Here is a 25,183-nt window from a genome sequence, read left to right as displayed (position 1 = left end):
CCCAAGACCAGCAGTGAGTTACCCACCACTCCATGTTTATAGCTGCAGAAACAGAGGACCATGGTGGACCAAAGTTAAGAACCTTCGAATCTACCAGTTAGCTTTATGACAAATAAAGGAGAAAGGAGGAGAGAAAGAAGTGGGTGTTTTGAAAACCATTAGGAACAATTGCATGACTTTGGTGATTCTTTCCTGAGTTTGGTGGGAGAGGGACCTCATCCTCAAACTCTGCGGGAGAAGTTCTGTAGCTCAAAATCTCTAAAAAACCTGAGTGTGCATATCTTTTTAAAATAATAAGTACATATCTAACTGATAAGGAATTTTTAAATGCCCATTATTAGACTTAATAAAACTAGCAAAAATGTTTTTAAACATCATTCTGGTTGTCTCAAAGTAGACTTGTTCCATTTGGGATCCAAAGAGTCTGCTTTGGGAGTTTTCATTGTGGCTCAGAGGCTTTAAGAACCCAACTAATATCTATGAGGATGTGGATTCAATCCCTGACCCTATTCAGTGGGTTAAGGACCCCACTCAATGGGTTACTGTGAGCTGAGGTATAGGTCACAGATGAGTCGTGGCTCAGATCGGGCTGTGGCTGTGGCATAGGCTGGCAGCTGCAGTTCCCATTTGACCCCTACCTTGGGGACTTCCATACACCACAGGTGTGACCCTAAAAAAAAAAGTCTGCTTTGCATTTGGTTGTCATAAAACTTAAATCTCTTATTTTCCAGCAGCCCTCCTTCCATTTTATTTAATTTTTTAATATGCTATTGATTTGTTGGAAAAATTGGGTTGTGTATCCTGTAGATTGTCCCCTGCATTTCTGGATTTGGGTAATTGCTTCCTTTTGACATTGTTTAATTTGTTTCCCTTATCCCATAATTCCTAGAAATTGGATTGGATTCAGGTTGAATTTTTAGATGAAACTACGTCACAGGTGCTGTATTTTTGTTTCATATCCCAAGCCACCTAATACCAGCTTGTCCCACTTTTAGTTCAAACACTATGCTTTTAAAGAAACATCTTACTGCTTTAATTTAAGCCAATAAAACCAAATAGTTATTCTTTGGGAACCTGTGTAAGAAGTGCCTAAGAAGTGGTTTGTAATTAGTATACTAGATCCTTGAAAAGTTTGTTTCTATAGCATTTACAAATTAATTCAAAGCATTACCTTGTAGTCTCATTTATGTTCTTTCTTTCTTTCTTTCTTTGTCTTCCCTAGGGCTGCTCCCGAGGCATATGGACATTCCCAGGCTAAGGGTCTAATCGGAGCTGTAGCTACCAGGCCTACACCAGAGCCATAGCAATGCGGATCTGAGCTACGTCTGCCACCTATACCACAGCCCATGGCAACACCGAATCCTTAACCCACTGAGCAAGGGCAGGGATCGAACCCTCAACCTCATGGTTCCTAGTCGGATTCGTTAACCACTGCGCTACAACGGGAACTCCTCATTTATGCTCTTTATTTGAGGTACTCATGAAGCTAGCCTGTTTGACCTTACTGCCATCCAACAGTGTAAACTTGCCTTTGAGTATTGATCACAGTGATCACCAATGGCAAAAAGATGTTCTTATTATATTTGGCCTAACTACACAATCAGTATCTCCTCATATAAAACTTATAGAATATAAATGGCTTTAGTGGCACATTATCTATTTAATTGTCTCAACCTTAGGCTTCCCTAATGGGCCACAGAATTTTAGAACGTCTGTGGTAAACACTGGGTGGTTTCTTAAGGAGCAATACTTGATATAACTGCTACACTGCACTATCCTACATCAGAGCCCGATGTAATGTTTCTAGGAAAAGTCATCTTTTCCTGGGACCCAAACTGGATTTCACAAATGTTAAAACAAGAGCAGACCTCAGTAATTATCTGGTAGTCCAAACACTTCGTTTCTTGGACATTTGAGATTTCTCAGACCAACTGGGAACATTTCAGAATTACTCTTATTTTTAAAAATTGTTTTTATTGTGCACATCTGACAATTATTGGATCTAGAACATAAGATGAAGAGCTGGCTCCGAGGAAGAGTTGGTGGGATGTAACTTAAACCATTTGCTTTGGGACCACAGAGCCCCTCTGTCCGTGAGGCCTTGGCACATGCGTGCTGCACCCAGCATGTGCTCTCAGGTTCCGCCATTCATCACAGAGGAGATGTTTGGCTTAGCAGGATTTTAGGATTAGCTTTGAAGAAGTTGAGACTCTGCCTTTTGGAATGAGGCACATCAGATTAGATTACAGTTTCAATTCTGTTCACTCGGGCCTCCTGAAAGAACTCAAGGGAGATGGGGGAGGGAAGGAGAGACATGTCTTTATAAGCTGCTGAAAGGAAAAACTTGAGTCAGAAACCAAAGCGTGAGTCCTTCGTGCTGAGTCAAACTGGACTACATCCAACCTACAGAGTCTTTGTATATGTTCCCGCTCTTTCCTTCTTCGCTCCTGTCGTTGAACCTTGACTCTCCTCTCTCCCCACTTCAGACAGCCCAGCAGGCTCCCCCACCACACAGTTTTCCACCCGCTCTGCTTCACAGCCGACCCGCCTTACTCCTTGTTGAGGCAGATGGTCATACCTTCCATCTTTACCTCCCTGACCCCACTGCAGTCTTTCACCTGATTAGCAGTTCTTCGTAAGAGCATTTTCTATTCTTAAGTGTGAGGCAATACACTCCCTCCTGTATTTTCTCAAGGTTGCTGGAGCACCCATCAGGTTTCTGTCCTGGAAACACTGAACTCTCTCTCTGGGAAATTTCAGTTACTCTCTCAGCATCACTTCTCCTGTATATATACGTTCAGATAACTTCCAACTCTCTGTCTACAGTTGAGCGGTTTCTTACCTGCATCCCAATCCCCAAAACCCAGCCACTTAGCGAGTGTTTCAGTTTCTGGGAGAATTTCCTGAAGCTGTAAGCCTGTTCAACCTAAACTATCCCCTCCCCAGCCTCTGCATGCAAAAGCCTTGTCCACCTTGACTTGGTGATTCCATCCTTCTGCCCAGCCCTTCCCTCAGGCATCCACTTAATAGCTTTTATTTACCCTTTATCTTCCTTCAGGCAACTCTCAGTTCTTGCCTGAATTGTTCTTCTCAGTGAAGCCAGAGGGAGATTCCTGAAATGCAGCTATGATTGTGCCCAGTGTTATAGCTCCGTTGGCCTCAGTGGTCCAGCAACTTATGAATCTCCTCTGAGCTACCCCTTTCTCTAGCCAGCTCACCTCTGGTGCGCTCCAGACAAACTCTGCCACCCAAAGTGCTCATCACACCTGCGGCTCTTCAGGTGATGTTCCATTAACCTGAGAGGCGACACCTTCTGGTGTCCACTGTAACCTAGTGTTTTACATCTCAGCTTAGACATCACCTCCTCCAGAAAGCCCTTCTGGTGCTCTTCCTGCATGTTTCCGTGACAGCATGTACTTTCCTTCATCCTAACTCAACACCACATAAAGGCTACCTTTTACGTTTTTTCCTCCCGTTGGACACCTTATGCCTTCTTCCTGTCTTTAATTCTTATCCATAGAGTCTTTGGGGGCTTCTCTCTCTAGCTCATAGTAAATCCATAAATATTGCTTGAATTAATGGATCAAGAATGAGTGCTGGTTTGGAAGATGTCTAACCCCTCTTAGACTTAACTTCCTCTTCTTTAAAAATGGGGGCAGGAGTTCCCGTCGTGGCTCAGTGGTTAACGAATCCAACTAGGAACCATGAGGTTGAGGGTTCGATCCCTGCTCTTGCTCAGTGGATTAACGATCCGGCGTTGCCGTGAGCTGTGGTGTAGTTTGCAGACGCGGCTCGGATCCCGCGTTGCTGTGGCTCTGGTATAAGCCAGCGACTATAGCTCCGATTCGACCCCTAGCCTGGGAACCTCCATATGCCGAGGGAGCGGCCCAAGAAATAGCAAAAAAGACAAAAAAAAAGGGGGGGGGCAATACAAATGTGCACCAAAAATTTCAATAAATATACAGCTGTCTTTAAACAGGAATAATATAGATTTAGTGTCCTGTGTTGTAAATACCTGGAGTGACCTGTATGTGAAATGGTGATCAGCCTTCAGTCCTTTTGGGTTTATGATGAGATATAAACACGAAAGGTGCTTATTAAATACATAAAAGGGATTTGAAGAGTTTATTTGGCCAAATGTTTCAGGAGAGCATAATTTTTTTTTTAATTGCCACCAGGCTAGAAGTTACTGGAAAGATCTGATTTTACTAGATTACCCAGTGAGATATCACTGTGCATTATGATGTATGTAAATATTCTGAAGCACTGAACTGTGAAGGTATACTTAATTTCAGTGCCATAATCATGCCTTTAAAAATAAAAACGTGTATAGAATAATTTTAGAATAATTTAAATGCAGAACTGCCAACCACATTATAGCAATTACTTTAGTGTTATTGCTGTTAGTATGATTATTATTTTGGAGAGAAGATTTTAAGGTAGGAGTAAACCCAATTGGCATAAATTAAAAATTTATGTCTGGAGTTCCCGTCATGGCTCAGTGGTTAACGAATCTGACTAGGAACCATGAGGTTGCAGGTTTGATCCCTGTCCTTGCTCAGTGGGTTAAGGATCTGGCGATGCTGTGAGCTGTGATGTAGGTCACAGTCGCATCTCAGATCCTGCATTGCTGTGGCTCTGGTGTAGGCCCGGTGGCTACAGCTCTGATTAGACCCCTAGCCTGGGAACCTCCATATGCTGTAGGAGTGGCCCTAGAAAAGGCAAAAAGACCAAAAAAAAAAAAAAATTATTTCAAGATAGGAGTTCTTTTGTGGTGCAGTGGGTTAAGGATCTGGCATTGTCACTGCAGCGGCTTGAGTTGCTGTCATAGTTGAAGTTGGATCCCTGGCCCAGGAACTTCTACATGCTGTGAGTGTGGCCAAAAAAACCCCATCATGTCAAGATAATTCCTGCTACTTCTCTTAGGTGGCCTTTTTTGCTTTTAATAATTGTTTCTGAACTTATTCTGCCTTAGTTCCCATCCAAAAAAAGTCTTTACTAAAAGAAATATTTTGTGTAGAGTTCCATGTTGGAGATATTCAGTAGGTATTCTTCAAGATTCAAAAACTGTTCCAGCAATGCAAGTTACTCAGTAAATATCTGTCTAACCCATATTTTTTTTCACTAATACGATTCCAGTATTCACTTTCAGTGGTTGTAATTCTTTTCAGTAATTTATTGTAATCTGATACTAAGTCAAATAGTTAAAAAAATTATGGGCAGAGAGTCAAGAAAAATTGATTAAAGTTATAATCATTTAAAAACAATTTGTGGAATCATAACTTTAGCCATTTAAAAAAGAAAAGTAGTTAAAGTAGCCATACTTATAAACTAGCAATTGTTGCAGAAATTTCATACAGAGAAACCAGTAAAAATTGATCACTTTCTAAAGTTGTATTACTTTTTTGTGATGGACAGGCTTTAGGTATTTTTTTTAAGATCATAGCTTCTTTGAAGCAGCAGAGGCAGGATTCCAGTCTGGACTCCTCAGTGCAATACCAAGCAGCTACTCTGTGCAGAGCAGAAAAGCTTGATATTTCAAGAAGTGCTTAATTTTAGTTTCATTGTATCCTTAAGTATCAGTATGGAAAAGTCAGCAAATATGTGACTTTCCATCCATCATTACTTTTTATTGAGGTGTTTAATCTTGGTTAAAGTTGGTTTTGCCATCATTAAATGAGCATGATTGGGAGTTCTTATTGCGGCGCAGCAGGAACGAATCCAACTAGTACTGAGGAGTGGGGTTCAATTCCCTAACCTCGCTCAGTGAGTCAGGGATCTGGCGTTGCTATGAGCTGTGGTGTAGGTCGAAGATGAGGCTCGGATCCTGTGTTTCTATAGCTCCGATTCAACCCCTAGCCTGGGAACTTCCATATGCCATGAGTGTGACCCTAAAAAGCAAAACAAACAAACAAGCATTGTTGTGGGGGGGTGGGTAGGACCTAGCTGGGATGGAGGCTGTGCTTAAACCTGCCACACTGTACCACTGACAAGGGGAAATGGCATAATTGACACCATTGCACTTGCTCACGCTCCTCCCCTTGATTTTTCCCTTGAAGTTCTGCTCTAAAGGAATTAAATTAGTTGACTGCTGCGAGATGAGTTGTTTAGGGTGTTTAGCTCTTACTGCTGAGAGTTTGTGAGAGCTGCCTAACAGAAAGATGAGCCTGGAGAATAACTTCAGTTTAGGAGTTAATATGTTTTTGTAAATAGTAGAAAGCAGGTCTTTTATCTTGGGCATCACCTTGCATTTAAAAAGTTTAATAATTACTTCTTTGATGTTGGTTTATAATTTATTTCAGTTAAACTATTTTAGCAGACCTGTTTTTCTTTGAACCCTACCCAAGAACTTGGCAAGCCCTGGCCTTCCCAGTATAAGCCAATTCTACCTTGTTTCACTGAACCCAAATACAGTTACAAATGCAGAGAAGGAGCTGTGAGATTTGGCACTGAATTCAAAGAAGACCAAAGGGCAAGTTGAGTGACCTATTTTCACTCTTGAAATTTACCGACTGTCTCATGAGGGACAGAAAATGAAGAAAACTAAAACCTTCAAGAAAGATTAATAAGATTCTTTTGAAAACGTGACTCAAATAAGACTATAAAATATTATTCCAAATTTTGTTTATAGCCAGAAGAGATTTTTTTTAAAGATTCTTTGGAAGATTTGTTCTTAGATATAAAATATTTATATCTGCTCAGATGTCCGTTGCAGCTATTCTAGAAGACATTTTTCTGTAAGCTCACCACAGGTCTCTGCAAACAAAGTTGAAGAACTTTAAATATATGTTTGTATATCCCCAGATATATGGTCTAAAGGAAAAGACACGACTTTCTCTCTGAGCTCCTTTAGTGCACGTTTTCTGATTCACTGTAGGACAGGGTGTGTTCCTGCACATTCCACTGGATAGTAAGTATAAAGCCCCAAATTGAAGGATGCACAATGTGTGTAATAACACAGAGTAGTAGGCAAACGTGTTACAGCCCAGTCCGTAGGTGGGTAGACTGCCTCGGAAAGTCTTGTAGGATTTAGGGGCTGGTGGGGCCAGAGTGAGAGCTGCTGGTGGTCCCCGTAGAGGGTCCCTGACAGAGCCAGTAGCCCTGTGATCAGAACTCAGAAGATCAGACCCAGCAGCAGATAACACGGCTTTGTGGGAGAGCCCCCCGCAGCTGCCAGAGCATCTCTTGGGAAAGCTGTCTGTCTGTCTCGACCCTCATGGGTGTGTTTACAGTGGAGTCCCAGAGCCCTCAGCTGGCTTGTCCGGGTCTTCCTACACCCACTCCTCCAGGCCTTTTCCTGTGATTCCAGCAAAAAGATTTACCTATCATCCCTTCACGTACACCGTGTTATTCCTTGTCTTTGCCACATGAGTTCCCTTTGCCTGGAAACCCCTTCCTTTGCCTCATTGCCTGGTTCACTCCCATGTAGATTCAGCTGGTCGTGGCCAGAGCAGTGCCCTCTCACTGCTGGACCTCCTGTGTTCTTTCATGTGCCCGTGATCACCACAGTCATAACACCCATCGTGCAGGCATCCTCTCTATTTTTCCCATCTTCTTCAGCAAACTGCCATCGTCCCACTATAGGGCACGGAGAACAGACAGATCTCTCTGATTGAAAGTGGGACTCAGTTAACATTGTGGGATAAATCAGCATGCCCTGAGTCCCCATGCTGTGCTGGGAAGCCAGGCTGCAGGGCCTTCAGTGTGGCCGGGCTCAGGCTGTGGCTGGTTACTTTCACTCCTTTTTGTAAGCATAGATGGTACCTGGCAGATGCAAGCCTTTGGCCAGAATTACTGGCCAAAAGGGGGTGGGTCCTTGTGGGCTCCATGAACAGGTGTTAGAAGTCACTTAAAGCATTCGTACTGCGGACACCAAGCTGTATCTTTGCAGCTGAAGGTACAGGGAGTGTGGTTCTCTTCCCACAAAAATGCCCAAGGCACCTGGCAAAAGCAGGCTGCCTCCCACCGTGAGGGGCTGAGGTACCCATTCGTAGACAGCCCGCCCTGGCTGCTGGGATTTTAGAGGCTGAGGAAGACTCTTCCTTCCAGAGCCATTCCTGTTTATCTCTCTTTTTTTTTTTAATAATTTTTTTTAATTTTCCCACTGTACAGCAAGGGGGTCAGGTTATCCTTACATGTATACATTACAATTACATTTTTCCCCCACCCTTTCTTCTGTTGCAACATGAGTATCTAGACAAAGTTCTCAATGCTATTCAGCAGGATCTCCTTGTACATCTATTCTAAGTTGTGTCTGATAAGCCCAAGCCTCCGATCCCTCCCACTCCCTCCCCCTCCCATCAGGCAGCCACAAGTCTCTTCTCCAAGTCCATGATTTTCTTTTCTGAGGAGATGTTCATTTGTGCTGGATATTAGATTCCAGTTTCCTGTTTATCTCTTGAGGTTCAGGAGGTGGAGGCTCCCTGGACACTGGACTGGTGCTATTACCAGACAGGAGAGATCTGAGACCTGGGACAATTTTGTCTCTCTCTGGGGAATGTATTGAGACTTGCTGGCTTAGGAACATTTCGTATTAAAAACATTGCTTGGGGAGTTTCTGTCATGGCTCAGCAGAAACAAATCTGACTAGTACCATGAGGACTCGGGTTTGGTCCTCGGCCTTCCTCAGTGGGTTAAGGACCTAGCGTCGCTGTGAGCTGTGGTGTAGGTTCCAGACAAGTCTCGGATCTGGCGTTGCTGTGGCTGTGGCATAGGCCAGCGACTATAGCTCTGATTCGACCCCTATCCTGGGAACTTCCATATGCCACATGTGTAGCCCTAAAAAGAAAAAGCACCTGTAGCCAGGGACTGACTTTCCTCGCTGCCACCTGAGCAGCCTTCTTCCTCATGGCCAAGCCCCAGACTGATGTCCCCAAAGCCCCTCCCCATTCTCTGTCAAACCTCTGCCCCTCGCTGCGCCCAGGTTCCCTCCCTGCCTCTGGCATTCCTGGCAGGCAGATGTAGCTGTGGATCCAGGGGGCCTGGGTGGAGAGGGAGGAGACTGGTTTCCTTTATGACCTCAAGTGCCCCGGTGTGCTCTGGGATCAGCTGTCTTCACTGAACCAGAGCTGAAAATGGTAGTGAGGCCTTAGAGTATTGGTTCATCACTGTGGTGTGGTGTGACAAGGCTTTTATGTGCTTACCCAGGAATGCCCCATCCGTTTGTAATTTCTTTAGGAAAATATGCTCTTAAGTCCAACTGGCAGACCAGATTTTTACATTTTAAAAATTTAGCACCTGATTCTGTAAGCGGATACTACCTTGAAATGCAAAACAACCAGAAAATAATTTTACACCGCAAGGTAGGGGCATCAAAGCAAATACGAGGCCATCCAGGCCATAGTTGACTTGGTAAGAATGTAAAATAGACGGCTCTAGAAGGGGACTCAGAGGTCACGGATTCCCACTCCGTTTAGTTTAAAGATGGGAAAACTTCAGGCCCAGAAGGATGCAGGACATTTTTCAGAATTTAACCTTTGTGCCAAGGGCTGCTTCAGAACCTAGGAGTCCTCCCCTTTGCTTCAAGGTCAGGGTGTGGGTTTGAAGTATCACCCCAAGTTGTGAGTGAGAACGCACTCCTGGGGCAGGGAGGGAACCTGGGGCCCGGGGTGGCCCAGTGTGAGCTCCCCACGAGCTGTAGGTAGAATTGGAAGGGACGTTGGAGGAAGGAAGGAGTCATGGTTTCATATCCGCGTAAACTTGAGTAATTGGAAAACTGGAACCAACACCAACAAGACAAACACAAGAGGGCTTGTGACAGCTGATAGTTTGTCCCCACACCATGCAATGTCACACACGATGCATCTTCCTGGGGCCTCTCCAAGGGGTCATGGGCGCTCTCACGCTTTCAGATTTGAGAGCTGAGTGCATCTGTCAGTGTACTTCCTTAATATGGCTGGTAAGATGGCTGGAAAAATTAATTCATGATGAAGGACTGGGAATGAGAAGAAAGCCACCATCATTAGCCAGTTTGAATGTCAGTGGTTTTGATATTTGGGCTTATTTACTTTTTTTTTGAGTGCGCCAGAACATGTAAAGATTCTTAGGCCAGAGATTGAATCTGAGCCACTGCAGTGACAATGCTAGATCCCCAGCAAGCTGTGCCACCAAGGAACTCCCTTGTTTACTTTTTAAAGTTATACATTTCTTACAGATCATCTGATAAAAACAGTGATTATCTTTAAAAGAAACAACCAATGACTAGGTTTTTTTTGTCTTTTGATTTGTAGAAATAATTTTAGATTGTACTTGGGCCTTCAGAGACCATTTTAGTTTTTTATTCTATAGTAATATTTGTTTCTTTTATAAACAGTGATTGTAGGGGGAAAAAAATCACAATGACCTTTTTTCTATTTAGATTGCTTTTTCTATTGAGGGGGGTTATTTTGTTTTGTTTTGGCCATGCTTGAGGCATGTGAAAGTTCCTGGGCCAGGGATCGAACCCATGCCACAGCAGTGACAATGCTGAATCCTTAGCTGCTAGGCCACCAGGGAACTCTTCTGTTCAGTCTGCTTTTTAATTAAAAAGAGCAAAAAGATTGAATTGAAATTGCATTAGAAGGAGAACATTCTGTGTAGGTTCCTTCCAGTGGTCCCCCCTTGAGGACCAGATTCTTGAAGAACAGAGGTAATCCAGGGAGAACGTGTCTCCCATCAAGAGGCCTGCATTTTAGGAACCAAAGCAGCTCAGAAGATAGGGCAGGCCCTTATAAGTAGAAGGGGAGTGAAGCTGATCCAGAGCTGGAAGAAGTGGGCAGCACAGATTTCTTCTTCTTCTTTTTTTTTTTTTTTGTACTTTTATGGTCTTCTATTCCTGAATGTCTTAGAGTCAGTGAAACAGCAGCCCACAGCCCAGGGCACCTGTCAGTTCCTTTAATTCTCATTGTGAAATGTAAGGAAGAGAGAATGATGATGAGTGAGGTTTACTGGTTAAGGGCCCCTGATGAAGCTGGGTCAGAAGAATGGTGGCCCAGGCCTGTTAGGGTCTATAACCCCTGAAGCTGTGATGTGTGTCCCTGCTGGTCAGCAGGGTACATGTGGCCACAGGAAGACCTGTGTACAGGGTGAGCCCTGTGATGCCCTGGCAGGCATTTCTGAGTTTCCTTGCCATAATTCTGGCACCTTTGTTGGAACATCTGTCTTTCGTTTAGCACTTTTGTTTTTCTATCGCCTGTGTGTCTAATGTTCTGAGCACAGAAACAGTGGTGGAACATGTTACTTTACCATTTGCTTTGGGCTTGGCCTTGCGTTATTCCGCATCTAGTCCAGTTCTCTGTCTGACTTTTTCAGTTACTCAGTGTCATCAGCAAACCAGAGAGTCTTATAACCAGATAGGAGACTCATTTTGTGTGTTGTTTTGTTTTTATTTATTTATTTTTAGGGCCACACCTGTGGCATGTGGAAGTTCCCAGGCTAGGGGTTGAATCAGAGCTGTAGCCCCTGGCCTACACTACAGCCACAGCAACTTGGGATCTGAGCCCCATCTGCAACCTACACCTCGACTCGTGGCAACACCAGATCCTTAACCACTGAGTGAGGACAAGGATTGAACCCACATCCTCATGGATCCTAGTTGGGTTCATTAACCTCTGAGCCACAAGGGTACTCCCTGTGTGTTGTTTTAAACAAGTGGAACAGCAAGCATGAACACTGTTCATTTCAGAGTTGCCACCTCAATTATCTAGATCCTGGTGGTACTCAGGACATGTCCCAAGCATGTCCTGTGAGGAGGAAACCATTCTCCTCACTTTATGGTTGTGACTTTTTTTCTCTTTTAACCTAGACTGACTACTTACTTTGTTAAATAGATTTGGTTCTGAACAATTGAGACTTGTCTCTGTTTTCTATGGAATACGAGTAGGGATTAGCGAACTCTAGTTCACAGCCCAGCCATCTGTTTTTGTAGATAATTTATTGAAACACAGCCACACCCAGTCATTTATTTGTCATTGTTTGTGGCTGCTTTTGAACGACAAGGCAGAGTTGAGTAGTTGCAACAGAGACTTTATGGCCTGCAAAGCCTAAAATATTTATCCTCTGGCCCTTTACAGAAAATGTCTGCTAACTTCTGGTCTAAATTTATTCTCTCTATGTAAATATTTCCCCTAGGTCACTCAGTTAGAATTTGCAGAAACTTGGATGGTTTAATACTCAAAAATTACTTTCCTTAATGCTTTCCCACATGTGGGTTTCCTGTCCTGTGTTCATCTAAATACCTATTTATTTGTCTATTCTTGGATATCTCACTAGTATCCTAGATACTAAATTCTCTCAGTAAGGACTTTAGAATTTATGATCCACAGTATTCCAGATTTCAGGGGAAGGCTCCTTGCCTGTGTGCAAGGATGTTTTCTAAGAGAGCAGGGCGATTTGGGGAAGCAGGATTATTCCTCATGTTTTACCGTCCATAACTGTAGGTAATGTTTATATAAAGGGAATGAAAGCTTTCTGTTTTAGGGGCACATAGTGACTATATATGGATCTAATATGAATCAATGGATTAAATACCTACGAACCATTAATTTTTATTTTATCCTGGTGAAAAGTTTCAAGAATTCTCACAGTGAAAATTAGACCTCTTATTTATTTAATACATATGCCAATAATGTTATGTATTTCTTTCTTTTTTTCTTTTCTTTCTTTCTTTCTTTCTTTTTTTTTTTAAGCTGTTTTAGGGCTGTATCCGCATCACATGGAGGTTCCCAGACTAGGGGTGGAATTGGAGCTATGGCTCCCAGCCTACACCACAGCCACAGCAACATCTGAGACCTACACCACAGCTCACGGCAACTCTGGATCCTTAACCCACTGAGGCCAGGAATCAAACCCAAATCCTCGTGGATCCTAGTTGTGTTCCGTTAACTGCTGAGCCATGAAGGGAACTCCTAGGTATTTCTTTAGTAAATTTTTTTTTAATAATCTACTTTGTTGAGTTATTTATGTATAATCTTAATACATTTCTACTCTGTAGAAAAGCTAATTTATTTTAAAGGAGGCATTTATAGATTTTTAGCTTGTTCAGGATATCAGTCTATTCTGTTCCTTTGTGTTTTATTTTGTTTTTCTAGGGCTGCACCCGCGGCATATGGAGGTTCCCAGGCCAGGGGTCAAATCGGAGCTGTAGCTGTCAGCCTATACCACAGCCACAGCAACGCCAGTTAGGAGCCGCGTTTGTGACTCACACCACAGCTCACGGCAACGCCAGATCCTTAACCCACTGAGCAAGGCCAGGGATTGAACCTGCAACCTCATGGTTCCTAGTCGGATTCATTAACCACTGAGCCACGACGGGAACTCCTGTTCCTTTTTTTAAGTCTGTAGTTCATCTGAGTACTTGCATATTATAGGAATAATGTACAATTCTGGAACTATTTAGAACAGGCCATTCATTGATATTTTGGGAATGTTTAGCTTTGAACTATGTTTGTACTTCCATAGGTATCTTTTATTACGAGGGAGCACAAAGTGTGAAATATAATTCTTGCCCTGGAGATGCTTACATTTGGGTAGAAAATAAAAGCATAAATATTTTTAAAGCTAACGCTAGTATGAGTTGAGTCTAAAACAAGAGTCTTAGAAGCCTCACAAGGTGGTACATAAGTAAGTGCTAAGTGCAAGTTTCTTTCAGTTCAGATTTCAACTCAGTACCTATTGAGGCTCTGTGAATAGAGTGAGCAATAAAGTATATTCAGAGGAGAATAGAGCGAACCTAAAAATTAAAATGGGGTGTGATACATGGAGGGGAAGAATTGGACTTAAATCTAAGGTACAAGGAAGCAGATTTGTACAGGAAAAGCATCGCTGTTTCCTGGGGAATCAGCAGGGGTTGGAAATGCCAGGGGAGGCTTCACAGAAGAAATACTATTCAAAGAGGGGTTTGAAGGATGCCCAAGAGGAATCTTCCCTGTGTACAGAGGAGTAGGAAGGGGGTGGATGTGGTATAAACCAGTGTGGCATGCTAAGGGACTGCCAGCAAGTAGTTTTGGAGCATGATGTTCTAGGAAGGGGTGACAGGAGGCTGGGATGGGTGAGGTAGGCAAGTCCCTCCGCCTCACTCCCGGAGAGAACACCAGATGGGTTTCAGGGGGAGAAGGGACATATTGTGGTGTGTTTCCAATGGTTCGCTCGTAGCTGTGTGGCATGTGGGCGAGAGAAGGGGAAGCAGGAGGCTGGAGAGATTGGAAGGCCCACCACGGAGCTGAGAGCTGAGTTGGCTGGAGGCAGAGGGGTTTGAATGGGCATTAGGAGCGGGATGGCTGTCACAGAAGGGCAAGGGCGGAATGCGTCACAGTCTTCAGAAGATGTGAACCTCAGAGGCTTTGAAAGGTTTATCAAGCCCTGGGAGATGTGATGGGTTGAGGATTAGGTTGTGGACCGTGTCAAAAGCCAAGAAGTTTGGATTTGGCCTTACACACAAGGAGAAGGTGGTATAGCGAAAGCCCTCCTGCATCTGATCATGAATACTCTCTCCTCTCCCATCACAAAGGGTGATCCATCTGCCCAGACCCCTGTTGACCACTCCAGGGTATCTCAGCCACACTCTCCTGCATCTTTCTGAGCATCATCAAACCTGCTCTGGTAGCCCTAATCCAACACAGTAGCCTTCCCCACCCCTCTACCCTACTGTCTGCCATTTCTTCTCTGCTTTTCTTTACAGCTGGTCTCCCTGAAATTGTTTTCTGCCCTTCTGCTCACCACTTCTCCATTTAGATTTTTGTCCCACTGCGCCGCCCAACCCACTCTTGTTGAGCTCTACAGGGCTTCTTTGTCACCAAGCACAGGGGCTTGGCTTTCTCTATCGGCATCTCTGTTGACCTGCCTGAGGTACTTATCTGCTCCGTCCTCCTTGAGATGCTTTCTTTGTCAGGCCTCTAGAACACTGTCTTCTCTAGGTTCTCAACCTGCCTTTTTATAGCTCTTCTCAGTCTCTTTCATCTGTGAATGTTGATGTGTCCTTTGACTCTCAAACAGTTCTCATCCAGGCCCATGATCTTGAATGGCATCTATGTCCTCATGACTCATAGGTCTGTGTCTCTGGCCGGACCTCTCCCTCGAGTTCCAGACTTGACTCTAACCACCATTTAATATCTCTGCTTAGCTCTCCAGTGGGCCTCTCACACTTAATGGATCCAAAACATAACTCTTAATTTCTCTCCTTCCCTAAACCCCTCTTTTCCCAACTAGAAACTGGTAACTCTGTTCTACTGTGCTCTGGTCGAAGAATTTGGAGCGATACTTCACCCCTCTTTTTCTCTCCTTTGTCACCCACATTCAGCCCATCCACAAATCAAATCCACCCTTGAGGAATATACCAAATCCAACTGCTTATCATCACCTGTCTTTCCAAGCCCAGGTAAGCTCTCCCTGAAGCCTCTGCTCTAGCTCCCTGCTTCCACACATGGCAGCTGTAGTGACGCATCTAAACTGTGTCGATCGTGTTAGTCGTCTGCTCAGACCCTTCCATGTCCTCTCATCACACTAGTGGACAATCCAGAGTCCTCGCCGTGGCACACAAGGCCCTGCAGTCTGTGCTCTTAGCTCCCCAAGGAATGTTCAAATGGCCCAGGAGTGTGTGCCTAGATACCCAACAGCACCAGGCATTGAGGAGAAACAAAGTAAAGTGCAGTGAGATTTCTCCCCATTGCTTTGGCAGAGCTGAAGAATGTGACCTGGTGTTAAAGACTCTTGATGAATGGTCACTGATTAACATTGATGGGGTCCTTTTCAAGGACAGTTCAGCAAGAAGAGCCATAACATTTTTTACATCTTCTAAACTTGGAAGTCTGTTTTCAGAAATTTATCTAAAGGAGAGTTCCCATTGTGGCTCAGCAGGCTAAAAACCCAGCTAGTATCCATGAAGATGTGGATTTGAGGGGTTCCTGTTGTGGCTCAGCAGTTAACGAACCTGACTAGCACCCATAAGGACACAAATTCGGTCCCTGGCCTCAGTCAGTGGGTTGGAGATCCAGTGTTTCCACAAGCTGCAGTGTAGGTTGCAGATGCAGCTGGGATCCAGTGTTGCTGTGGCTGTGGTGTAGGCCAGCAGCTGTAGTGCTGATTTGACCCCTACTCTGTAATTTCCGTACACGGCAGGTGTGGCCTTATGCTGTAGGTGTGGCCTTAAAATGAGTAAGAAAAAAAATTATCTAAAGGAAGTAATTGATTGACTATAGAAATTTTTATCTGTAATTACTGAAAAGTTGAGACAACCTAAATCATTAATAGAAGATGGATAAATGAATTACAGTCCATTTATACAATAGAATACTATGCTGGATTAAGAACGTAAAATCATTGGAGTTCCCGTCGTGGCACAGTGGTAGGCGAATCCGACTAGGAACCATGAGGTTTCGGGTTCAGTCCCTGCCCTTGCTCAGTGGGTTAAGGATCCGGCGTTGCCGTGAGCTGTGGTGTAGTTTGCACATGCGGCTCAGATCCTGCGTTGCTGTGGCTCTGGTGTAGGCCAGCGGCTACAGCTCCAATTGTACCTCTAGCCTGGGAACCTCCGTATGCTGCGGAAGCGGCCCTAGAAAAGAAGAAAAAAAAAAAGTAAAATCATCAAAATGTGTGTAGTTGTATATGCTTTACAAGTGAAAAAAAATGGGTTACAGGAGTTCCCGTCATGGTGCAGTGGTTAACGAATCCGACTAGGAACCATGAGGTTGAGGGTTCAGTCCCTGCCCCTGCTCAGTGGGTTAACAATCCAGCGTTGCCGTGAGCTGTGGTGTAGGTTGCAGACGCGGCTTGGATCCCGTGTTGCTGTGGCTCTGGCCAATGGCTACAGCTCCAATTCGACCCCTAGCCTGGGAACCTCCATATGCCACGGGAGCGGCCCAAAGAAATAGCAAAAAGACAAAAAAAAAAAAAAAAAGGGTTACAAATCAGTATTATAACACAGACACATTCTTATAAATACACATGAACAAGTGCATCCAGAAAAGAAATGGGAAGGACATACGGCTAGAAATTGATCATGGTTACCTTGATTGGTGAGATTAAAAGCAATTTCTCTTTGATTTTGCAATAAGCATTTGTTTTGTTTGTTTGTTTGTTTGTTTTTTTTCCTATTCTAGGGCTGCTTCCTGCGGCACATGGAGGTTCCCAGGCTAGGGGTCCAATCAGGGAGCTGTAGCCACCGGCCTACGCCAGAGCCACAGCAACACGGGATCTGAGCCGCATCTGCAACCTACACCACAGCTCACGGCAATGCCGGATCCTTAACCCACTGAGCAAGGCCAGGGATTGAACCCATAGCTCATGGTTCCTAGTCGGATTCATTAACCACTGTGCCACGACGGGAGCTCCAAGCATTTGTTATTTTTATAATCAGAAACAATAAGAGAAAGAACATGAAATCTGCAGCATCTAGGTGTATGTACTTCACTGTGATATGGAAGCCGCCAAGCTGGAGTTCCCTTGATTCCCCAGTCCCTGCCTCACTCTCCCACCACTCACTGTGACTGCATTGCAGCTGTTCACAGATGGAGCCTTATCAGCAGTCACACAGGAAGATGTGTTCTTCCTTTCCTGTGAATTTCCCCACCATCACCTCGGTCCTCAGTGTCTCTATTTTTAGAGGCTTTCATCAGGATTTAAGCATCCCCGTGTCTCAGTCCTCTTCTAGAAACAAGCAATGCTTGCTCTCTGTCCAGTACTTGATCCTAAATTTGTTACTCTGGGATTACTTTGTAGAACATGCTCACATTTTTCTAGGAGATAATTGTATATTCAGTTATTTTTCCCTTTATTCATTCACACAGTGAATATTTACTGAGTATTTTCTATATGCTGAATGCCAGAGTTATAGAGATGAATGATCCATAGCTTCTGTTTTCAAGGAGCTTACGGAAGAGTGAAACTCCTCCTGAAATAAAAAGAAAAAGCCAAGAACTTATAGAGTTTGGGGCTTTTCTTGGGAGGAAGAGATACACCATATAAGTAGATGGTTTTATTTGTTAATTGAAAATTTTTATCTTAATACTCTCAGTCATTACTGAGAGAACTGCAAATTAAAACCACAAGGAGGAATTCCCGTAGTGGCGCAGCGGAAACGAATCCGACTAGGAACCATGAGGTTGTGGGTTCGATCCCCGGCCTCGCTTAGTGGGTTAAAGGATCTGGCATTTCCGTGAACTGTGGTGTAGGTCGCAGACGTGGCTCGGATCCCACGTTGCTATGGCTCTGGTGTTAGGCCGGCAGCAACAGCTCCAATTAGACCCCTAGCGAACCTCCATATGCCGTAGGTGTGGCCCTGAAAGGCCAAAAGACAAACCCCCAAAAAAACAACACAAGGAAATACTACTAGCCACTCTTTATAATGGCTGCAGTGAAATAAAATGGCAACATCAAATGCTGGAAAGGCTGCAGACCCACTGGAGTCCTCTCATCCATTGCTTGTGGGAAAGCACAGCCATCTGGAAAACAGCTTGATAGTTTCTCAATGTAATTTACCATATGACCCAATAATCCTCTTCCTGATATCTACCTAAGAGAAATAAGATCATATGATTACAACAAAACCTGTCCATGAATGTTCATTGTTTGATTTATACTTTATATCTTAATTAGTAAGTATTTCCCCGAACTTGGGAGTTCCCTTCACGGTTCGGTGGCTAACAAACCTGACTAGGTTCCATGAGGATGCAGATTTGATCCTTGGCCTCACTCAGTGGGTTAAGGATCTGGTGTTGCTGTGACTGTGGTGTAGGCTGGCAGCTGTACCTCCGATTCGACCCCTGGCCTGGGAACTTCCGTGTGCCACAGGTGCGGCCCTAAAAAAAGCCCCGCCAAAAATATAATTTCCCCAAACTGGAAATAACCTAGAAGTCTTTCGCCTGGTAAATGGATAAACAAACGGGTATATCTGTACCGTGGGATACTCCACAGTACTGCAGGCACACTATTAGAACTGCTGGTGTATGATGCCAGCTTCGCAAAACCACACGTTATACCATGTGGTTTCATTTCCGTGACAAACAGAGAAAGCAAAAGTATAGGATGGAAAACAGATCAGTGGTTTTTAACATCTGGATGTAGGAAGAAGGGGTCGACTCTAAAGAGACATAGAGGAATTTGGAGGGTGATGGAGTACTTCTATATTTTGATTGTAGTGGTAGTTACTCAGCTGAATCCTTCCTCCCTCCCTCCCCCACCCCTCTGGTTGTGGTGTGAGCGGCTTGATGTGGGATCTCAATTCCCAGACCAGGATTGAAGCTGGGCTATAGCAGTGAGAGGGCCAAATCTTAACCACTAGACCACCAGGGAACTCCCTAACTGAATCCATTTTTAAAAACTCATTTAAAAGAGTTTTACATTTTGTAAATTAATACCTCAATGAACCTGACCTAAATTTTTTTTTTTTTTGGTCTTTTTGCTATTTCTCTGGGCCGCTCCTACGGCACATGGAGGTTCCCAGGCTAGGGGTCCAATCGGAGCCGCAGCCACTGGCCTACGCCAGAGCCACAGCAACGCGGATCCAAGCCGCGTCTGCAACCTACACCACAGCTCAGGGCAACGCCGGATCATTAACCCACTGAGCAAGGGCAGGGACCGAACCCGCAACCTCATGGTTCCTAGTCGGATTCGTTAACCACTGTGCCATGACGGGAACTCCCTAAAAATTTTTTTTAAGGCAACAGGAAAAAAATTTTTTTGTACATGAGCTATAATTTACATGGTCCAAAAATCCAAAAATATGAAGGAATACAGTTAAAAGCCTCATTCTTCCCTTGCTTCCTATAATGTTTCTTACGTATCTTGAAGTTTCTCTATGCGAATATCATCCTATATGCATCTGTGTTCTCATTTTTACCTCTTTCTAACACAGAAAACAGCTTATTAATAGGATTTTCTGCATCAGTTCCATCTTTGCATAACTTATGTTACAGTTCTTTTCGTAACCATGTGTGGAGATCTTCCGTTCATTTCTATAGCTGCACGACAAGAATGTTGTCATATGGGTGCATATCATTTAGCCAGTCCTGCTTTGATAGACCCAGCTTTTTCCCCCATCTTTCCCAGTTATACACAGTGCTGCAGGGAATAACCTTGCACATACAATCAGTTCTGCTATAATGCTTGTGCTGAAAACATTTGTTCTAGTGAAGCTGAGATGTCAGGGAACAATTGAAGCATAAGGTGAATTCCGAGTTTGCTCATGTGTGATTCCATCCCTGAGAAGCATTAGGTGAGCATAGAAAACTGGGATGGAGTTGTGTAGGAACGCACCCGACACGCTCGAGCACAGTCAGACCTCCACCAGCAACCTTGTCTCCCCGACGGTTGAATCGCAAAGGTCCACACCTGGTGTTCCAGCTTCCCTCCGATTTCAGATAACCCTCCTTCCCTTACTTCGCAAAAACTAACAAGCCCGCTGATGCTCCTTTCCACAAGCAAACTGCCTGTCTTTTTCTAAGTAAACTGCCATATATTTTTTTTTTTTTTTGCGGTATCCTTAGATTTCTTAACCATTTAACGTGTGAAACCATGCTACTGTTTTTATTAAATGAGTCACTGGCAGTTTTTGAGTGTTATGCCCCTAATTTCATTGTTGCTGGGAGTCCTATTTTTTTTTAATTTGCATGGTTCAGTGATTTAAAACATGTGTTATGTGTATGTTGTGTTAATAATAGGACTGACTGTCCTGTGTGCAGATATATTTATAGAATAGATTCCCAAGCAGAAGGATCCAGAGTTTTAGGAGTTAAAAATTCTGAGGGATTGCTGCTGTGATATGCTTACGTTATACAGTTGGTTTGGTTTTTCCTTTTCCTGGTGCAACAAGATTGGCTGCATCTCTGGAGTGCTGGAATGCAGGTTCAGTCCCTGGCCCGGCACAGTGTGTTAAGGATCCCGCAATGTCACAACTGTGAGTGTAAGTTGCAACTGTGGCTCAGATCGGACCCTTGGCCTGCGAACCCCATATGCCACAGTGCAGCCAAAAACAAAAAAAACAAAGAGGATAGAGCTGAAAGGTGTATGTCACCAGCATGCTTTGGGAATAATTCTGCTCCCCTTTAACCAAAATTTTATGGCTGTTTGTGCCTGTGTGATGGTCTCTTTGCATGTTGGTGTGAGGCAGATTTCTCATGGAGGTAGGAATCTCAGGAAGAGGCAGAGAAAAGTTGATGTCTGGCCAGATGGATGTGCGAAGTTGTTTCTTTTCTCCCCCTGACTTCTTCAAAGTCATCTGAAAGAGAAAGAGGCCTTTAAGCCAAGAGAGAGAAGGGGCTGGTTATTCAGGATGGGAAATGTCTGATTGCGAGAGTACCCTCAATCGAAACGAGTGGCTTTCAGAGGGCACCTGAAATTCTAGAGCTTAGACCTTGAGCCCAAGGCCAGGGCTTTCAGAGCACAGGGATGTAGTAAGAGGGGAGAATGATAACGCTTTCTTTCCTAAAGGACATGAGGACAAAAGAGTCAGAAATTGGAGATAAGCGAGAAAGTTTAAGAAGTGTACCCAAGTATTTGTTTTATTTGATGTTTTACTCTATAAAGTTTTACCAAAATTTTCAGACCCTGACAGCTTATTAGTTCACTATTTTTTTTTGAAGAGCTCTATTCGAAAACAAAATACTTTATAATTCGTAATTTCTTTTCTGATTTTAGTTAACTATAAAAAGCCTATTTCAGGCCCTGGTTCTGTCAGTATCCGCTTATTCAAACTGGAGGCAGGAAAAAGTAAATGACCTTAAAAGTCTTGAAAACAGGAGTTCCTATTGTGAATCAGCAGGTAAAGAACACGACATAGTGTCTGAATCCGGATTCAGCGTTGCCAGGGCTATAGGCTTCAGATGTAGCCCTGATTGAACCCCTAGTCCGGGATCTTCCATATGCCACAGGTGTGGCCATAAAAAGAAAAAAAAAGTTTTAAACCCGAATGATGATAGACTCTTACACTTTATTGGAGTGTGTGTTTTTTTCCCACCTTGATTTAAAAATTACTTTCTGTGTCATAAAGTAGCAGTATAAACAATTACAATATTGACGATACAAGTTACGAAAATAACTTTGGCAAAGCACCTTTAAATAAGTTAGGATTTAAAATTAACAAAGAAGAAAGTCATTTGTATTGTTTGGTAATGTGCACATGGCAGGTTTGAGCTGAAAACTGGAGTTCAAACCTGTAATTTTTCTTGTCACCAGTGATTTTTTTTTAAAATTTATTTATTTTTTGTTACCAGTGATTCTTGAAGCCTTACCCTATTTGTTTTGGGATTGCTCTGTTCATTTCTGTATTTCTTTTCATAAAGGTGTTGAAAAAGAAGAATATCTCACACACTGTCAACTCTTTTTGAAAATAGTAGTTATTGATTCAGCTGAGCTGCTCTTCATTTATTATCGTCTGAGGATCTCTTTATCAATATTTTTCTCTACTACAATTTTGATTTGATATGTTACTATAACTCCAGCATAACAAGAAGTAGAATATTAAAATCTTCACCATAATAGAATATCCAGTTTGCATTTCTCCGAGGCCTCTACCCTGTTGCATGTTTGGAACAATATACTTGAGATGCCTCCCTCCTTTATGATTATTTGCTATAATTTTCTTGCCTTTAGAAAGCTGTCTTGGAGTTCCCGTTGGGCTTAGCAGAAATGATTCTGACTAGCATCATGAGGACGCAGGTTTGATCCCTGGCCTCGCTGAGTGGGTTAAGGATCTGGCGTTGCTGTGGCTGTGGCCAGCGGCTATAGCTCCAATTGGACACCTAGCCTGGGAACATCCATATGCCGTGGATGCAGCTCTAAGAAAAGAAGGAAAGATGTCTTGTGTTTTGACTCTCCCAAGTGATCTCAATGTTGTCCATCTTATATGTACAAGATTCAGCAGGAGTTAGATATTAGTAGATGTTCAAAACCTGTATTAAAACATCATAGAACCGTTCATGACTGACTGTTCTTGACTTAAAGTTTTATTCTAAAAGAAACCTCTTATCCATTCTCTGGCTGCATATGGTCTAGGTATGATCTCTGAAATGTGATCAGAAATTTTTCTGAAGGGGCACGGTGGGGAGAAGGGACAGGATGTCTCCCGCACTGGTTGGTTACTTTGTTCTCTTTTTTTTCCCACCATCTGCCGGACTGATTTGCTTTATTTAAAAGATAGTACTTTCTAGGAGTTCCTGTCATGGTGCAGTGGTTAACTAATCCAACTAGGAACCATGAGGTTGCGGGTTCGATCCCTGGCTTTGCTCAGTGGGTTAAGGATCTGGCGTTGCCGTGAGCTGTGGTGTAGGTCGCAGACGCAGCTCGGATCCTGAGTTGCTGTGGCTGTGGTGCAGGCTGGCAGCTACAGATTGGACCCCTAGCCTGGGAACCTCCATATGCTGCGGGAGCGGCCCTAGAAAAGGCAAAAAGACAAAAAAATTAATAATAAAGAAATATAGTATTTTCTACTCTTTTTAAAATGACACTTAAATATATCCCTCAACTATACTAATAAAAGACCACGTATTGAGTTTTCCATGTCCCAAGCCCTGTGTTAACCCTTCCTCCCACACCCTCTCTGAGGACGGCACTGCTGTGACTCCCTCCTGACCCTGGGGAAGGGGAGTCCATGGAGGTTGGGACACTTTCCCTCATCACATCCCTCGCGGTGTGTGCTAGAGAAAAGGTACCAGTCCATCTCTGGGACTCCAGAGCCAGCCTCTCAGCTGCCTAAATGGATTAGCTTTCCATATTTGTCAAGTGATTAATGTAAAAATAATTTTAAGAAGAGAACTTACCACTTCTTTACCATTTAGCTTGCAGTTGTTTGCTTCTCTCTTCTTATTGCCAAAGATAGTAACATCATTCCACGTGGGTATTTATCCTACTTCATCCTTATTTTTAATGAGTGCTGAGCCAAATTTTGTTTCATTCATGAGGCTGACCCTTCTTTCTTGATTTCATTTCCTTGCGATATGACATTAATTCTAGACTGTAATGGGTGCATATCAAGCAAGTTAAGCCACTAATTTTACTTCAAAGCTTCCACATGGGAATCTGAATTAACATAATTATGTCTTAGCCAGAGTGGGAAACTTTTCACTTTGATTTTTATATATCTCTTGATAGCTCTTTTGCTCTCTTATCTGTCCCCCCTCAGCGCACACACACACACACACACACACACACACACACACACACCCATTCTGCATATACCAACAGGCAACCTCTGCAGAGTGGTTTCAAACTTGGTGTTCTCTCTCTTTTTTATAATGTTGTATTAGTTTCAGGTGTACAGCAAAGTGACTCAGCCATACGTATAAATATATCCATTCTTTTTTCCCATGTAGGTTATTACAAACTATTGAGTAGATTTTCCTGTGCTGTACAGTAGGTTTTCTCAAACTTCTGTTCTTCAGATGACTAAATAGTATCATTTAAAACAAAAGGACTTCTTGGAAAGCTCCTTAATGTAAGGAATCGTTAGTTATTGGGGGAAAAAGCTAAAATGCTTAAAATTAGCCAGAGAGGTAAAATGGCACATTGGCGAAAGAAACATGTTCTTTCTGGATATTACAAAATGACTAATGGCTTTATTTGGTATTTACTGAAGAATTATGTTTTTTTAGGTTAGCTGGTTTTAAAAAATAACATCTCTTACACAAAAAATTATGTAATGTTTTCTTTTCAGATATCTGGGTGTTTGTGTTGAATCAAAAACAAATGTTTTGAGAAAAATATACAACTTTTTACTCTTAGGCAAAAGAGTATCACATTCTCTAGAAATGAGCCTCTTCATGATTACTGCAGCCCTGCTGCTCCTCTTTGTTACATCTTTGAAAGAAGCTTCTAGTTTTGTTACCGTATTGCTAAACAATAGCGATTTTTTAGATTAGTACAAAAGAGTTCTTAATGTGTAAAGTGTTTCTGTTTTTGTTCTCTTGAGTGACTGTCTTTCTCTTTTCTCCTGATGAAGCAAATGAAAAAACACCCCTGCCGCCAGTGTGACAAATCTTTCAGCTCATCCCACAGCCTGTGCCGTCACAACCGGATCAAGCACAAAGGCATCAGGAAAGTTTATACCTGCTCGTAAGTCGTAATTTCTAACGTAGGAAGCACAGTGAAAGGATTAGGCTGGAGCCGCTCAAAGGTTTTTCGTTTTTCACCGTTAACTTCCCATTTCCCCAACCATCTGCTCTACAGTGTATGGATTTCATTTCTTAATTATATTTTGTTTTTACAGACCATTCTTGCT

General features: G+C 43.2%; 1 protein-coding gene across 4 annotated transcripts in view; it reads left to right on the top strand.

Annotated features, from left to right (window-relative positions):
• The window catches only part of ZNF532 (zinc finger protein 532), a 106,935-nt gene that overhangs the window by 74,900 nt on the left and 6,852 nt on the right, over positions 1-25,183 (top strand). For 2 of the 4 annotated variants that reach the window (XM_047767038.1, XM_047767037.1), the window contains exon 9: positions 24,905-25,017. In XM_047767038.1, the coding sequence (XP_047622994.1) occupies positions 24,905-25,017 (113 nt within the window). Of the gene's footprint in view, positions 1-15,274; positions 15,383-24,904; positions 25,018-25,183 lie in introns of those variants that run through there. The other 2 variants (XM_047767039.1, XM_047767040.1) reach the window with 2 other exon arrangements.

This window comes from Phacochoerus africanus, chromosome 2, assembly GCF_016906955.1.
Source record: "Phacochoerus africanus isolate WHEZ1 chromosome 2, ROS_Pafr_v1, whole genome shotgun sequence".
Lineage (NCBI taxonomy): Eukaryota > Metazoa > Chordata > Mammalia > Artiodactyla > Suidae > Phacochoerus > Phacochoerus africanus.
The sequence above is the reverse complement of the archived record's forward strand: the minus strand, read 5'-3'. Positions and strand labels throughout refer to the sequence as shown.